This window comes from Gallus gallus, chromosome 14, assembly GCF_016699485.2.
Source record: "Gallus gallus isolate bGalGal1 chromosome 14, bGalGal1.mat.broiler.GRCg7b, whole genome shotgun sequence".
NCBI classification, from domain to species: domain Eukaryota; kingdom Metazoa; phylum Chordata; class Aves; order Galliformes; family Phasianidae; genus Gallus; species Gallus gallus.
Window position 1 is genome coordinate 15,210,127 of NC_052545.1, and position 17,282 is coordinate 15,227,408.

The 17,282-nt window shown below is 48.9% G+C and overlaps 2 protein-coding genes across 6 annotated transcripts in view; one reads left to right on the plus strand and one right to left on the minus strand.

The window, feature by feature from the left end:
* The window catches only part of ITGAD (integrin, alpha D), a 33,385-nt gene extending 23,869 nt beyond the window's left edge, over nt 1–9,516 (plus strand). For all 5 annotated transcript variants that reach the window (XM_025155180.3, XM_025155181.3, XM_025155183.3 and 2 more), the window contains one exon: nt 4,207–9,516. In XM_025155180.3, the coding sequence (XP_025010948.1) occupies nt 4,207–4,383 (177 nt within the window). In that variant the 3' untranslated portion in view covers nt 4,384–9,516. The remainder of the gene's footprint in view (nt 1–4,206) is intronic.
* On the minus strand, nt 4,784–6,946 carry LOC121106827. Its single transcript, XM_040647816.2, has 5 exons — nt 6,758–6,946; nt 5,988–6,059; nt 5,470–5,541; nt 5,210–5,281; nt 4,784–5,118 (listed from the first exon to the last, which is right to left on the minus strand). The coding sequence occupies exons 1-5, from the start codon at nt 6,867–6,869 to the stop codon at nt 4,784–4,786; spliced, it is 663 nt and encodes a 220-aa protein (XP_040503750.1). The 5' UTR covers nt 6,870–6,946.
* Nucleotides 9,517–17,282: the final 7,766 nt, after the last annotated feature.

A 17,282-nucleotide genomic window follows, 5' to 3' on the forward strand; every position in this document is an offset into this window, starting at 1 on the left:
GGTGGTGAGGCCCTGGCACAGGTTGCCCAGAGATGTGGTGGATGCTTCACTGCTGGAGACATCCAAGGCCGGGCTGGGTGGGCTCTGAACACCTGATGGAGCCGTGCATGTCCCTGTTCATTGCAGGGTCAGATGGCCTTTAAAGGTCCCTTCCAACTCGAAGGGTTCTGTGACTCTGACAGTCTTGTTTTCCTCAGTCGCTTTGCACTGAGGACGGAGCAGAACCCGGTGTGCGCGGGGACATCTCCTCGGGTTCCTCAGGCACTGCTTTGGAGACGGCTCACTTTAGCCCAATGAGCCGTGGAATTTCTCCAGCATGGAGAAAAGCAGCGGGAAGTGATGCGATTCATCAGCACTGAGAGCTGATGGTGGCACTCAGCCATGCTGGTACCGCTGTGTGCGCCCAGGGGGACGTGGGCCTCCCGACTGACAGCCTGCAAAGGAACGGCTCCGATGTTCTGCTGTGCTGATGTCCATCATTGCTGTGCTGTAACTGTCTGAGTGTAGAGCCTGAATGCTGAGAGTGCCCTGTGAGTGTGACACAGCCGTGTGTGTGTGTGTGTGTGTATGTGTGTGTGACACAGCCGTGTGTGTGTGTGTATGTGTGTGTGACACAGCCGTGTGGGTGCGTGTGTGACACAGCTGTGCATGTGTGACACAACTGTGTGTGTGTGTGCATGTGTGACACAGCCATGTGTTTGTGTGTGTGTATCTGACTGTGTGTGTGTCTGTGTATGACACAGCTGCGCGCGGGTGTGTGTGACTGTGTGTGTGTCTGCGTGTCTGCATCTCGTTCTATAGTAAGGCCTCCTTCTTAGTGCATTAAGGGAAGGCAGTGGATGTAATCTTGCCGGATTTCAGTAAGGCCTTGGATACTGTCGCTCTCAATGTCCTTCTGGACAAGTTATCCAGCTGCGAGCTGGATAAGTAGTGGCTTGATGGCAGAGCTCAAAGAGTCACAGTGAATGCAGCTCTATCTGCCTGGTTGTGCGGTCACTCGCAGTGTTCTCGGGCCAGTCCTGTCGAACACTTTGATCGATGACCTGGGTGCAGGAGGGGAGTGCGTCCTCGGCAAGTTTCCTAATGGTACTTAACTGCTGTAGGCTCCCCGGAGGGCCGAGAGGCCTTGCAGAAGGATCTAGATCATGGCTATCCAACCTTTTAGCTGCCCTGAGCAAACAGGAATTAATTTCTTAATTTGCCTTAATCTGCATGGGCCATACTGAGCAAACAGGAATTGCCTTGGGACGCATATCAAATATATAATAAATTTAAGGCATTTCAGTAACCAACCTTTTTTAAATGCATTTTTTAGTAAAGCGTAAAAACAGCAGAGAGCAACAGCAACATAAAACTAGTGGGATGTTTGACCATTAAGGGCCCTAAGGAAACAGGGAATTCAAGAAGGCAGGTTAGAACCCAAGTGAGAGCTTGATTGTGCTGCAATGTGGATGCCATCGGAAGAGGAAGAAAATTCACAATTGATTAGATTTGTCTGCTTTGGGCTTGAATTATTCATTGCAGAAATGTACCCAGTGTGGCTTTTTGTTTGTTTGTTTGTTTTGTTTTGTTTTGTTCTTTGCATCCTTATAACCCACTGTGGTTAATTCTCCAGGACTAATCCTTTAGGTATTACCTGCCCAGCCAAACTGAGCACACGCATCTGCTGCATCTCCTACGGGAACTCGGGAAATCCCTTCCCCTGCTCCGTGTCCTGCTTTCAGCTGGGACAAAGTTGGTTTCCTTTGTAGGGTCTGGTGCGATGCTGTGCTTTGGCTTTAGGAGAAGACTATCGATAACACACTCATGTTTTAGTTTTGCTGAGCAGTGCTGCACAGAGCCAAGGAGATTTCAGTTTCTCAGCTCCTCGCCCTGTCCTGCCAGCGAGGGGCTGGGGGGGCAAGGAGCTGGGAGGGGACAGAGCCGGGACAGCTGCCCTCAACTGACCAAAGAGGTCTTCCATCGCATACGGGATCACATGAGGAACTCTAAAACTGAGAAGCGTTGGCCGGGGCGGGCCGCAGCTTGGGGTCTGGCCTGCGTGTCAGTTGGCGGGTGGTGAGCAGCTGCGTGTGCATCGCTTGTTTTGTGGAGGCACACATGGTTATTGCCGTTACTGTTATTTCTCGCTCTTCCTTTCCTGTCTCAGTAAATAGTTTTTCCTCAGTCCGTGAGCTCTACCTCTGCTACAGTTCTCTCCCCCATCCTGCTGAGAAGGGGACAGTGAGCAAAGGGCCGTGTGTGGTGTTCAGCTGCTGCTGGTCTCAACCACAGCGAGCTACTGTGTCACTGCACGGTCAGTGTGCGCAGGAAGGAATCGCAGGTCACTGCAGTGCCACAGCTGCATAAGCAAAGTTGCAGACAAGGAAAAAAGAAAACTGACATGTGGTCAGTTCCAAATGAGACTCTGCGGATGGGTGAGATGTAGGCTGTGTCCTCTTTTGCCTCGGGCTTTACTAGCAGGGTCTCCCAGGCCCTGCTGCCTTGAGGCAGAGCCATGGAGAACAACCAGCATTGGGTGGAGATAAAGCCATGAGTTCCTCTGTGCTGAACAGCCGCTGGGACTGGAAGTTTTGCGCCTGAGAGTGCTGAGAGAGCCAGGAGAAGTCATAGGGATGTACACTCAGGTACTCAGGTGGGTCTGGCTGGGATGGAGTTGTCCGTTGCAGCTCAGACAATGCTGGGTTTTAGATTTGTGACCAAAACAGTGTTGATAGCACGCCGATGCTGTGGCTGTTGCTGAACAGTGCTTGCAGAATGTCAGCACTCCTCTGTTTCTCACTCACCCATCCTGGTGAATAGACTTAGGGATGTGCTTGAAGTTGAGAGGGAACATAACCAGGCGGAAGACCAGAACTGACCAAAGAGTTGTTCCAGGCCAGAGAGCATCGTGCCGAGCAGTAAAACGGGGAGGGGGGTTTGGTACCGAGCCATTTTTCGCTTGTAGGCGGGGTGGGCTTCTGTCTTGTAGTACAAACGAAGGCAATGACAGAGCCTGAATTTGAGAAATAGGAGCTATAGGAAAAGATATCAAAAAGAAATTAATTCACCCCTCCCGGTAACGGTTGGGAGAAAGGGGCGAGCTGAGGAAGGTGACCCTCTCCGTGAAAGGCGGAGAGGAGCCTTGCCAGAGTCCTCGGCAGTGCTGAGGGACGAGCTCCGTCCGTGAGCGAGTGAATGTGCGAGGTGAGACTCCACAGGGACTGCCACGGGGCAGGCTGTCGTCTGCTCTCCTGAAGGCATCAACAATTACCCTGTGTAGATTCTCTGTTCCGTTCCATTTGTTGCAGCTTCACCGTACAGTTTCACTGTACTGCCAGCCTCTGCTGCAGTGTCGGTTCTCCTAGATGCGCTCAGTGCTTCCTTCCAAGTGCCTCCTTCCCTCCCTGCATGCCCTGATTCAGGGCAGTAGCCCAGAAGAGCTCAAGGACGACTCTTCACATATCAAGTCTCCCCAGCACTTCCCTGCTCTGGTGGGAGCTTGGGTGACCGCCCAGTTAGACAAGCAAGCTGAGGCTGGGACCAAGGAGGCCCTCCCTGGCGTGCAGCTCTCCGACTGCTTCCCTTGCACCAAGTGCTGGCCCCAGCCCTATGCACTATAACTCAATGGAAATGGTCACAGCAGCAGCTTTTGAATGGAATGTCTTTATTAATCACAAAGTGGGACCCTCCAATGAACCCGAGCCTTCTTGGCACCGGTAACAGGGGCACTGGATGGCTCAGGGGTATCCTGACAGCTGCAGCTACTGAGGGAAGAGACGTTGACAGTAGGAGAGCTGCAGGGATGCGTGGGCTGAAGGGAGGGGTCTGCTCTGATTCTGTTGCACAGGTCAGCAAATTCTGCTTCAAAGGACCAGGAGAATGGCCTGGAGATGATTTTTCCTTGGTCGAGGACATCCTCCTTTGCAGCCTCCCCCAGCTCCGCTCTGCCTTCATCTCTGTTTTGATCTCTCTCCCAGTCAGCTTGTCTTGCTGCTGTCCGCTCTGTCTTGCGTGCCCTGTGGGAATGAGTTTCAGAAAGCACTACTCACTGATAGGAATCGAGGGAACACTTAAAAGGCCTTGCAACATAAATCCTGGCGGTGTACTGCCAGCAGCTGATTTGGCCATCAAGGATCCTGTCACCACAAATGCTTCATAGCCAAATGCAGCGATACAGTGTCTTGGGGAAAAGCTAACTCACAGATATTTTTTCCACATCCACAGCATAGGAACACAGGCCAGCATCAGCACGGACAGCAGCACAGCGGAGACCACAGCAATCACTGGGATGTGGTGTTTTCGCAGCTCTTCGCCAACAGCGGCCGTTGTGATTTTCCCAACATCCACCCCTGGAAGAACCGAGACAATGCCACAGGTTACTGTCATCTGCGCTGCAGATGATCTCACAGTGTGCTTCATGGACCCAAGAGGTTTCCTTTATCATCAGTGGGTACCTCCATCTCTGGTGTATAAGCACCAGAGGACAAGAAGGATTGCTTCCACTTCTCGTTGGGCAGGGAGAGGCTGCACCGGCACTCTGGGCTGAGGGCTGGGGCTCTGCCCTGGGGTCTGGGCTTTGTCCGTCGGGAGCAGTGCAGAGCAGAAACCCTCACACTTTCCCCAGCACACACGTCCTGAGCTCTCCGCCAGAACATCCCCCAGGCTGAAGGTCAGCCTCCAGCCAGCACAAGGCACAGCTGGAGCCAGCCCAGCAGAGAAACACTCCTGCAGGCTCCTACCACACAGGGCCAGGCTCATCGCCCTCGCGTTCCTTTATAGCACGTGCTCTGTACTAGCCTGCTCACGTTTGGCTGCCGGCCTGCTGCGCAAGAGCAGGCAGGAAGGGCCTGGTGGCACACAGTGATTCTGGTTGGTGACACCAGATGACCATGGGACTGAAATTACCTGGCAATCCAGCTGCTTGTTCTGCCTGTGTTTTTCTGTCAGAGACTGGCCGTGTGTCACTGCTGCTTTCCTGCAATGGCTCCTTCTGCACAGTCTCTTGGTCAGTCCCTTTAGTCCCACCATGCGCTGCCTTCTCCATTTTCTTCACGGGTTCCTTTAGGACACGGGATGACCACCAGTAGTACTTCCCTCTTCTAGGTGTATCCTTTCCTCTGTTTCCTCTTTGCGGACCTTAACAGAATGCATGAAATTCAGTCTCCCGTGCTTGAAGTTTTGAAGACCAGCAGTGCGTCAGTGGAATCAGTGAAGACCATCTACTCACCCATGGGATTCCAACTGGTCTCCATCGCAGGAAGGAGCCGAGAAACCAGCAAGGCCCTCCCTGGGGGCACTTCTGCAACCAAAGACCCATGAAAAGTTTCCGTGCACAACGGCATCACTGAATAGTGGAGCATACCAGGGGATCGTGCAAGGAAAGGGCATACACGCACAGGACTACGCTCTCACACCTGCAGACAGACCTGGCCGACATTTGGCCTTTGAGCTGGCAGCTCTCAAAGGAACTAAAAAGCCATGACATACCCATGTGATCTGCCGGAGTTTCAGTCCTGGAACTCAGAGGGGAAGCTGGAGCACCTTCATTCCCAGTCACACCTGCAATCAAACACAGGACAGAGAGACTTTACTTAGACGTTCTTCCAGTCAGAATGACAGGGGATGCAATTAAGACAGGGGATTCCTTCGTGACGCTGTTCTCTCCGTTCCACAAAGGAGCAGCTTGGAAACAGATCCTGGCTGCCCACAGGGGCACTGCCACAGACGCAGCTGTCACCAAGGGCAGATGAGAAACGTTCCCATTGCACGTGGCCACCTCTCTCTTCCTTAGTAACCTGCAGTGACTACAACGGGCTCAGGTACGGACGCGCGACTCCCACTGAAATGTGGCAGCTCTCCAAGTCACAAAATACTCATGACTGATCTGCGCAAGACCTCCAAGGTACAAGCAGGTTAGGAGGACCTTGAGAGGATCTGAAATAAAACTGCGTGCTGCTGGGGCACAATTTTTTCTGCCTTCATGGGAACAGACACTCAGAACCTACCTCTGGGTTGACCCCGAGGCACAAAACCTGGATTCAGACTATCATCTGAATAGGGCGCACCAATGTCATCATCTAGAATCAAGAAGAACTGATTAGAGAAGTTCCCATTACTGGGGATGTTGTGATATTCTTCTCCCTTAGCAACTGGAGGTGGGTCAGGCAATGGGGTGGGAGAAAGACGCAGGTCATGATTTGCACAGTAGCAGAGTGGCCAGGAGGACCTCTTGGCTGCCACCTGGCAGCTTACATGATACGTTCTCCACGCCACGTGCAACAACCCTTATGGACCACACAGAAGAAGATTCAGCCCTTTGGGACTTTCTTACTGGGGCACCTCTGGTGTACACAAAGGAAGGTCACACCAAAGCACTGGAGGAAAACACACCTGCCTCTTCCTCTGGGCTGTGGGTGGGGGCTCTGTGTTGGAAACCGGGATTTGTCTATGGGGAGTACCACCAGGCTGGAGCAGAAATGCTCATGCTTTTCCCAGCACACATCTTGTGAGCTCTCACCCAGGGCATCTCCCAGGATGAAGGCCGTGCTCCAGCCAGCAAGCAGCAGAGTCATGGTCCGGCATGGTTGGAGCCAGCCCTGGGGAGCAAGCGCTGCCACAGGCTCTTGGCTGGCTCCTGCGGTGCTGCCTGTCACCCTCTGCCTAACGTCCACCATGGGAGGTAGCCCCAGGGAAGGGTGGTGTAGGGCCATGGCAACTCAGCCTGACTTCCTGCCCCTCGCGCCGCTCAGCTTTGGATCCATCGCTGCCCACTCACCTGCTCCCTGTACTGGAAGCGGAGCAGCACAAATCTCCCAGGAACGCAGGGACATCAGTAGCAGGAGGAGGACAAGGCGGGCAGGGGCCGTGGCCCCCCACACTCGTGCCATGCTGCCACCACCACCGCTGCAGCCACAGCAAGTGCTGCCGTTGGGTCAGGCGCCGAGCAATGCCTGTGCCATGGGACAGCATCACAACTGGGCCTTGTGACATCACAGCTCTGCACAGCCATGTAGCGGGGCATTGTGACCTCACGGCCCCGTGAAGCCGGGTGGAGGCTGCCCGTGAGCCGCTCCTCTTGTGATGCACTGCACCAGGGCTGGTGGGGCCAGTGCTTACATCATAGAAACATAGAATCATGGAATGGCTTGGGTAGGAAGAGACATTAAAGAACTTTTACCTCCAACTGCGCTGCTGTGGGCAGGGATACCGCCCACTGAGTCAGCCTGCCCAGGGCTCCATCCAGCCCGGCCTTGAACGCTTCCAGAGACCGGGGCATCCACAACTTCGCTTGGCAAACTTTTATAGTGCCTCGACAACCCCGAGAGGGAATTATTTCCAGCTCGATGTGCCAATGACAATGTCTCACTCCAATTTATAGGAGAGGGAGGAGGTTCTTTTCATATATGTATACCTGACAGTGAGATTAAGCTACAACAGGTCAAATGTTAGCCTGACCAGTTTATTACAAATCCTTTGTCTTTAGAGAGATGGGGAGGGGAAGGTGGGCAATAGAAAAGAGATATAAAAGCAAGGAGTCTTTGTAGTGCGCGAGAGAGATGATCACCACTGCGGGTCCGATGAGGTTCATAGTGCGCCCGTTGATCTCAAGAATTTGTCCTATCACTGCAGGGGATGGGAGAAAGCCAGGGAGCTTTGCAGCCAGCAGGCTCTGGGGGGGTCTTTTGAAAGAGGGTTTTCCCCTCAGGGAATTCCTCTGTAAAGGTTTATTTGGAGTTCTTCTCCAAAGTCCTTATTTTGGTGAGGGCCTTTTATCTCCCATTTCTCAGTTTTTTTTCTTCTTTTCTCTCTGTCAGTGTGACACACCCTGCCCAACAGAGAAGCCAGCAGGGAGTGGTGCCTTTGTTGCCATGCATAGCATTACTGCCTATTGCAGTGGTCAGCTCCTTCAAGCTGCCCCCCCAAAAGGACTGCTTGTCCACTTCTGCTTCTTTACACTCATGAGCAGCAGTACTGTGGCAGAGTGACACCCAGCACTCGCCCCCCTAGAATTAGCAGCTGTTAGTTAGTCCTATCACTGAAAAGGTCTCATGAAGCAAGCTGTGAGACAAAAAGAAATACAGTTTTGTCTTTCACAACACCTGGTGGCACAAAGGTTGCTTGAAATTGATGTGTATATGACCATCTATGATGGTGAGGAAAGAAAAAAAAGAAGCAAGCATAAAGGAAAGAAGGGTGGGGGCTGAGGGGGGTTTAAATGTTACACAATCACACAATTGCTACAAAGGATTTCTTGAGCTTGGTTACAAATGTTGGCCTGGTCTGTTGGACATGTCCATTATCAGTTGAAGTGGTTACACAGTACATAGAAGAAACAACACGTTGCGTAAGCTGCCATTATCATCAATCTTTGGGCAACAATTGGAGTTATTCAGTTTGCCGCAGACACCTCCCGGTGACTCTCCAGGAGTGAAGAAATGAGTGTGGTATAACAAATAGAAAGGGGAAAGTGAAAAGAGACACAAGAAAGTAGTTGAATAATCATATAATTAACAATACCAACTAATAAAAAAATAATAGAAATAAGAATATTTAAAAAAAGAATAGAGGTCCAATTTGACAATACACTTGCCAGATAATGTTTTCAAAGATGATTTGGTGTTTTGCCAGGACCGTAGATGGAGCCCATATGTTTTCTAATATCACAGAGATTATTTGTCCCATGGTTAGCAAAATTGAACACTATTTAGGCAGAGTGAAGGTATTACTATACCACACTGCAACACTGCACATTGTTCCAAAGTTAAATATGGATAGAATTTTCCATTTGAGCATCTCCAAAGCAATTTAAATGCTGATATATATATATACTAGTTGGGCAAGTGCAAATATTGCTATAGTCTATAGAATTTTCAGAGGATATTGTGTGCAGGATGCCCCACAATATAAACCATAAGAGGGGTAATCCTATTATATGGGACACATACACATCTCTTATCAAAACTCAGTTACTTTCCAACAACCATGTTTTGGATAGAACTCCTGCACTGGTGTTAACTCTGGCACTGGAAAAAAAAAAAAAAAACATCAGTAACATCATATTGCAAAGGGCTTTATGATGGGTTTCTTCCGTGACCACATTTAACAGATATTAGACGGGGCCTTTGGTTCATTTCCCAGTTTGTTAGGAAGCTGGAAACACCATGGAGGAGTTACATGCAAATCATATTCAGTTTGATAAAAAGGGGTGAAAGAAGGGGTCAAAAGGTGTGGGAATAAAAGAAAGACAATTCAGAGCAGCAGCTGTGAAGCAAGATACACAGCTGAGAAAGCAAGGCTGAGATAGCAAGGCTGAGAACCAAGGACATCTCTAGAAGAGAAAAACAAAAGAAATGGCCCATGGCTCTGATTGAATAAGTGCCTGCATGCACAGCTATGGAGTGTTTGTGGGATACTTTGTTGACATGTAAATGTGCATGGGAAAGTTGTAAGGGCAGATGGGAAAGCTAAGAAAGGAAAACTTGTGAATGTATGTAAGTGATGTGAGAACCTGCAATAAATGATTTGGATTGTTCACATTTGAGTCTGTGTCTCATTGCCACAAATGGCACCCAAACAGGGACTCTGTATCAGGGTCAGCCTCAGGAGATAATCAGCAATCAAGCTGACTGGTGGCAAGGAATTAGGGCTGCTGAAAGGAAGCATGACTGAAGGGCCACTGAAAGGAAGCTGGACCCAAAAACTGCTGAAAGGGAGCAAGACCAGACACGTGGCATCATCATCTCTGCTGGACAGAGGTGAGCAGTGGGGAACTATAGGCAGTGATATGTCCAAGGAACAAAAAGAAGTTTATCAGATGATGGAGGGTATTCTCTGAAAGCATCGTGCAAACGTAGATTCTTCTGAATTGAAAAGTGTTCTTGTATGGGTTTCCAGCTGTGTAGATGGAGTGACTAGTGTCTCCATCCACGATACAGACATATGGGAACGAGTGGGGTTGAAACTCTGGGACGCTGCTACTCACTCAGATACTGTAGCACAAAGCCTTTTAGGGCCATGGAGAACTGTTTTTGAGATTTTAAGGAACCATATGGATTTGGCAGGCTCTGCAGAGTCCGCAGCATCTCCGTCGTTAGGTGCAACCTTAAACAATCAGCAGGATGCGTCAGACAACCCACTAGATGCCGGGCCCGAGGACCCAGAGAAAGAACCCGATCCCTCTCCTGCAGATAAAACAGCTGCTAAACTTTTACCTGTTTGGCATCAAATATTGGAAGCACTCAAACAAATTCAACAAGGAAGGACAAATTCTTCCAACCACTCCCTATCACACTCCCCGCCACCCCCACCGCTGACCCTCGGTGCGGGAAGCAGCTCCTGCCTGGATCCAATCCACAACTCCAACCGCTCCCCTGGCCGGGGAGAAGAAAAATCGCAGCCCCCAGAGAGCGCTGCTGCTGCAAGGTGCCCGCCCCTGTTTAAAGCTGGAAAGCTGCAGAAAGCATTTACCAGCATTAAACAGGGTCTTATTGAGCCCTATTGAGCAGTTTACTGTTAAGCTGAAAGACAGCCTTGACAAGCAAATCAGGAATGAGATACTGTTACAAAATCTCTCAATAGAAAATGCTAAGGAGGATTGCCAAAAGGCGCTTTGCCCTTTATCTAACTCTGCGCTTCTGCAAATGATAGACTTATGTAGTAAAATAGGGACTATGCAGCACCAGTGTAACATGACGGCTTCAGTGTTCGCAGCCATGAAATTGAACTCATGAAACTGCTTTGCATGTGAACAACCAGGTCATTTAAGCTGAGACTGTCCTAATAAAGAGGCCCCTTGGCCCCCGGACCAGGAGTCTGTTTGAGGTATCGTGAAAGATGGGCAATCCGTGCAGGGAAATGGGGGTCAGTGTGCACGGTGGAGGCGTGTGGCAACACAAGCAGACGCAGCGCTTCCTCAACATCACAGCTGATTCCAGCGTCCCTCGATTATATGCCAAGACTTGTGGCAGCACTGCACTTGACCTGACAGTCTCTGAACCAGTAACCCTTGATTCCACAGCAGTGTGAGCAGTGGCTACTAGGGTAAATGGTCCATTGGGAAATGCACTGAGCACTTTGCTTTTAGGGCATTCATCAGCCACAATGCAAGGTCTTTCTGTGTCACCTGGACTTACAGATGCTGCTTATACTGGACAGGTTAAAATTATGATCTAGACATCCATGCCCCCATGCGGAGTACCAGTGCTCATATTGCTCAATTGACTTATTTTCAGGCACAGTCAGTACCAGCTGCACCCATGGACGGGGGATTGGGGGGGAGGGGAGGGGGTCTGAATATTATGGACACTAAAAGTGTCAGATGCTTGACCTACCTTAACCTGTACACTGGAATTGGGAAACCCCCCACAAAGATTTGATGTTTCAGGGATTTTGCATCATTTACATAATTTAGCTTAGGAACAATTGCAGGCCAGACATATAGTCCCCAGTACCAGCCCTAGGAACTCGCCAGTGTTTGTCATATGGAAGAAGAGTGGAAAGCGGCGACTATTGTATGATTTGTGACAGATTAATGCTGATTAACTGAGGATATGGGAGCTTTACAGCCAGGACTCCCATCCCCCTTCAATGATACTGAAAAATTGGCGCCTAACTGTTACTGACTTAAAAGATTATTTTTATTTTACCATTCCTTTGGACCCCAATGATGCTCCTAGGTTTGCATTTTCCATCCCCTCTGTAAATGCGTTGGCATCAACTCAGCAGTATCATTGGTGAATAGAGTTAAACCCAGCTGGTGACAGGTCACGAGTGGTGTTCCCCAGGGATGGGTGCTGGGGCCTGTCCTCTTCAGTATCTGTATTGAGGGCCTGGATGAAGGCATTGAGTGCAGCCTCAGTAAGTATGCAGATGACACCAACTTGGCTGGAAGTGTTGATCTCCCTGAGGGTAGCGAGGGCCTATGGAGGGATGTAGACAGGCTGGATAGCTGGGCTGAAGCCAATGGGATGAGGTTCAACAAGACCAAATGCCGCGTCCTGCACTTTGGCCGCAATAACCCCAGGCAACGCTATAGGCTTGGGGCAGAGTGGCTGGAAGACTGTGTAGAGGAAATGGGCCAGGGGGTATTGACTGATGCTTGACTGAACATGTGCCAGCAGTGTGCCCAGGTGGCCAAGAAGGCCAATGGCATCCTGGCTTGTATCAGAAATATTGTGGCCAGCAGGAACAGGGAAGTAATTGTCCCCCTGTACTCAGCACTGGTGAGGCTGCACCTTGAGTACTGCATCCAGTTTTGGGCCCCTGGCTGTAAGAAAGACATCGAGGCCCTGGAGCGTGTCCAGAGGAGGGCAACAAAGCTGGTGAGGGGTCTGGAGCACAGGCCTTATGAAGAGCGGCTGAAGGAGCTGGGATTGTTCAGTCTAGAGAAGAGGAGGCTCAGGGGAGGCCTTATTGCTCTCTATAACTACCTGAAGGGAGGTTGTAGTGAGCTGGGGATCGGCCTCTTCTCTCGTGTGACAGTGATAGGACTGGAGGGAATGGCTTCAAGCTGCACCAGGGAAGGTTCAGGCTGGACATTAGGAAATCCTACTTCTCTGAAACAGTGGTCAGGCACTGGAATGGACTGCCCAGAGAGGTGGTGGAGTCACTGACCCTGGAGGTGTTCAAGGAATGTTTGGACACTGTGTTGAGGGACATGGTTTAGTGAGAACCACTGGTGATGGGTGAATGGTTGGACTGGGTGACCCTGTGGGTCTTTTCCAACCTCTGTGATTCTAAGATTGGATGGTATTACCTTGGTGTATGGGAACTGTTGAATCACGGCCTGATCCTCTGATTGACCACTTGAGGCAAGCGCTGAGTCAGCTGCAGGAGCACAGGTGAACGCAATTTCACCTGAGTGACTGGAAGGTCCAAGATCCTCCTAGACCCCATTTAAGGGCTGACTCCCAAGGAGGAAGGATCTCTATCTGGAGATCACTCCCCTTGGAGCCCTTCTGTGAGCTCAGGACACAGGTAAGATCTTTATTTCATTACTCCTGTGTAACGCGATAATCTCTCTGGTCCAATACCTGTATACCTCTTTGCCATGCACACGGGCATGAAAAACAGCCCTATAATCTGTTAATGGGTTGTTGCCAGAGCCTTAACCCCTGCAAGGCAAAAACTGTTTAATTTTGCTATCTATCATTATATGGATGACATTTTTGTGGCAACCAAGTCAACTAAAGAAATGTGATATGCCATGTTGACAGTTGTTGACAGCATAAGAAGCTGTGGTTTAGAGGTAGCTCCAGAAAAGGTCCAAGAGAGTTCGTCATGGAATTATTTGGGGTGGCAAATTACAAATCAAACTACTGCTCCACAATGCCGTAAAGTGGATTTGGACATTCAAACTCTAAATGATATACAAAGGCTGTTAGGGACTTTAAATTGTGTCATGGTTTTATGATTTTTGGTTATTGGTATTCCACATCATAACATCATGTAGCGCACTGGGTGTTAAAGAGTTAATGCTCCAGGTTCGGGTACCTGTCCAGAAGAGAACTACAACATTCCCCAGAAGACTGTTTGCTGTTCTGTTGTCACTTCTGCTCAGGGGTAACAGATACAAGGCCTTGGTAGGTCACCTGACATCCTCATTTCAATTGTCAGGCTCTCCTCCCTGCTGCTTGGCCCAACTGCGCTTCTCACCCTCAACACTATGGTGAGGCATTTCCACCTTTCAGGCACTCTCTCTCATATTTGATTTACTAGCTTCAATCCTAATTATATTGTATTATAGTGTGTTATCTTGCATTCCAATACCATATTTAGTAAATTAGTTTGTTTCTCCTTAGACTGTTGCCATTGTTTTTAATTATTTTAGGGTCCTCTGCTTCCCCTTTCCAGAGGCGCGGATTCACGAATCCCTCCACCCCACTAGTCACGGAAATAGGCTGCACCAGCCCATAAACCACTGACAAATTGCATCAGGCTTTGCTGGGAATATCTAAAGAAACCTGTGCCTGTTATTTCAGTTATTAAAGGACAATCCAGCTTTAAATTCCAAAAGATCACTGACACCTGCAGAGCTTTGCAGCAGGTTGCCACAACAATGTCTCACGGGCAAGCTCAGCAATACAACCCTGCCTTCCTGATTTAACTGACAAAACTAGATCCAGATTTTCAGCCCTATGCTTTTCTCTTTCAGTGAGATAATGCTTTACAGGATCGTCTTTTAATACTGGAATGGATCTTTTTGCCACATCAGTTTTTCAAAACAATAACCACAAAAGTAGACATGATATCTGCTCTTCTCATGCAAAGAAGAGAAAGGCTGTTATCACTGAGCAGGTCTGAAACCTTCAGTAATTACATAACCTGTGTCTACAAATAAGTTGCAATGGCTGTCCCATTGTTCACTGGGGAGGAGAGCAGAAGCAGAAGAAACAGAAAGGAGGAAGCAGGTAAGAAAGAAAGCAGAAAAGGAGTGTGAATGCAGAAGAGAGAGGAGTACGTGTGGAAGAAAGAAGAGCAGAAGAGGAGTGCAGATGAATAAAAAATAGCAAGGATAAACAGAAGAAAGGACAGCAGAACAGGAGAGCAGATGCAGAAGAAAGAGGAGTGAGTACACAGGAGGAAACAACAGAAGTGGAGAGCAGATGCAGAATAGAAGTGAGGAGACAGAAGAAAAGAGCAAAAGGGAAGAGTAGATGCAGATGAAGGAGCAGTGAGAATACAGGCAAAAAAGGACAGTAGAAGAGCAGTGCAGATGCAGGTGAATGAGCAGTCAGAATACAGGGAAGAAAGACAAAGAGGAATGCAGATGCAGACAAAAAGAGAAGTGAGGAAAAAGATTAAAAAAAAAAAAGCCAACGAGGAAGGAGTGCAGATGCAGAATAAAAAGGAGTGAGGTTGCAGTGAGGAAAGGATTGCAAAAAGCAGTGCAGATGGAGAAGAGGAAAGTGGAAGCAAGGGAGAAAGAACAGCAGAAGAAGAGTGTGGATGCAGAAGAAAGAGGAGTGAGGATACAGAGGAAGAAAGGACAGCAGAAGAGAAGATGCAGAAAAGAGGAGAAAGGACACATGGAAGAAAGAACAGGAGAAGAAGAGTGCAAATGCAGAAGAAAGAACAGTGAGGATACAGGGAAGAACGAAGAGCAGAAGAGGAGTTCAGATGCAGAAGAAAAAGCAATGATTACACAGGGAAGAAAGAATAGAAGATCTGGAGTACAAATGCAGAAGAAAGAGGAGTGAGGATAGATAAAAACAGTAGCAGAGGAGTGCAGATGCAGCAGTAAGAGGGGGGGGAGCAGGGAAAAAGAATAGCAGAAGAGGAGTGCAGAAGGAGAAGAAAGAGGAATGAAGAGAGAGGGAAGAAGGAGCAGAAGAGGAGAGCAGATGTAGAAAGAAGAAAGGAGACAGGAAAGAAAGAACAGCAGAGGAGAGCAGATGAAGAAAAAGTGAGGAAACAAGGAAGAGAGGAACAAGGAAACAAGGAACAGCAGAAGTGAAGAGCAGATGTAGAAGAAAAAGGAGTGATGATATAGGGGAAAAAAGCACAGAAGAGTGGATGCAGAAGAAAGAGTAGTGAGGATACAGGGAAGAAGGACGAGAAGAAGACGACTGCAGATGCAGAAGAAAGAGGAGTGAGGAAGCAGGGAAGAATGGAAAGCAGGAGTGTCAAAGCAGAAGGAAAGGGAGTGAGGATTTGATAGAAAACAGAACAGGAGGTGTGCAGGTGCAAATGAAAGAGTGAGGATAAATGGAAGAAAGAACAGCTGAAGATTAGAGCTGATGCAGACAAAAGAGGTGTGAGGAAAGCAGGGAAGAAAACAGCAGGAGAGTGCAGATGGAGAAATGGAGTGAGGGCACAAGGATGGCAGAACTGCAAAAGAGGAATGCAGATACAAAATAAAGGGGAGTGAGGACAGAGGGAAGAATGATCCAGCAGAAGAGGAGAGGATAAAACCAAGGGAGAGGAACTTAGTAGTAGAAGAGCAGCTGCAGATACAGGGCAGAAAAGAGAGAAAACAGGAAAAAATGAGTAACGGGCGGGGAAGAACAGGAAGGACAGAACAGCAGAGCAGGGAAGTGCAGAAGAAGGAAAAAAAGAAAAAAAAAATGGAGCAGAGAAAAGAAAGAAAAGTATGGAAAAAAAAATAGAGGACAGGAAGATAGTAGAGAGAAGTTAGAAAAGACAGAAGAGAGAAGGGAGGGAAGAGATTCCAAAGGTAGAAAGGAAGAGAAATGAAGGAAGATAGGAGTTCAACAGTAGAAGAGCAGAAGATGCAGGAAGTGGGAAGGCACGTGGAGAGAGCAGGAGAGCAGAGAGAGAAGGTAAGAGCAAATTAATTTATTGAGAGAAAAAGAAAAAGGAATGTGAATATTTTTTTAATCTCTATCAAAGCTGGTTTCTTTTCAGAACATACAGTCATTGTTCTGGGTGGTTTTTTTTTTTTTTTTGCTTTGCTTATATTCTATTAGACGATTTAAGTACTAGGAATGTTCAGGAAAATTTTCAGAACTTTGTTTGTAACATCTCCTTAATCTCAGCTGCTTTAAAATACCCAACTGATGTCAATTGGGGGTCACCTCCTTCAAGGCATCCTGCAAATCCAGCTGTGCATTTCTCACTTGGAAACATTTCCCTTCAGGTAGGAACAGAGAGATTTTCCATACTTGGCCAAGAATCCTCTTCTGCCACCCAGCATATCCATTTCTGAGCAGGACATCATCACTCCCATCAGTGTGTTGCCATCTGTTCCCATGCCCTAAAAAGCGAAAGAGCCATCGGCAGTTGACTATGAAGCCTTTGGAGCACTGGCAGACATAAAGCTTGCAGACATCCACCTCCAGGGACGTGCTGTGAGCTGATGTCTCTGGGCCCAGTGCACAGCAACATTTGCTTCAGTGCTTTCATGCCTCCTGACAGCAAACCTCTGCTGCCAAAGCATCCTTTGCTCAAGGAAACTGTGCCATAAAGCACAGCGCTTTTTCACCCGAGTGTCTCCACAAAACAGTGAAAAATACAAATCGTGTCTTCCTCCTAAGTACCACCATTTCTACACAGACTTCTCTCACCCCACAGATACCAACTGCCGTGGCCAGCCTGACCAAAGCATGAGGGGCTGGGCCCAGAGGGGCCTCCTTAGGGCCAGCAGGCCCTGAGCCAGGCCTGCGGAGCTCCTTCCCAGCCTCCCAAGAAAAAAACAAACCAACTGCACCACTGCGAGCACAGCCCTGCAGCAGGGAATGCATGCAGCTTCACACTGCTCCCCTTCCCCCCTGGCAAGGCCAGGCAAGGCAAGGCAAGTACAAGCAAAGATAGGCCGGACAAGGCCAGGTCAGGCAGGGCAA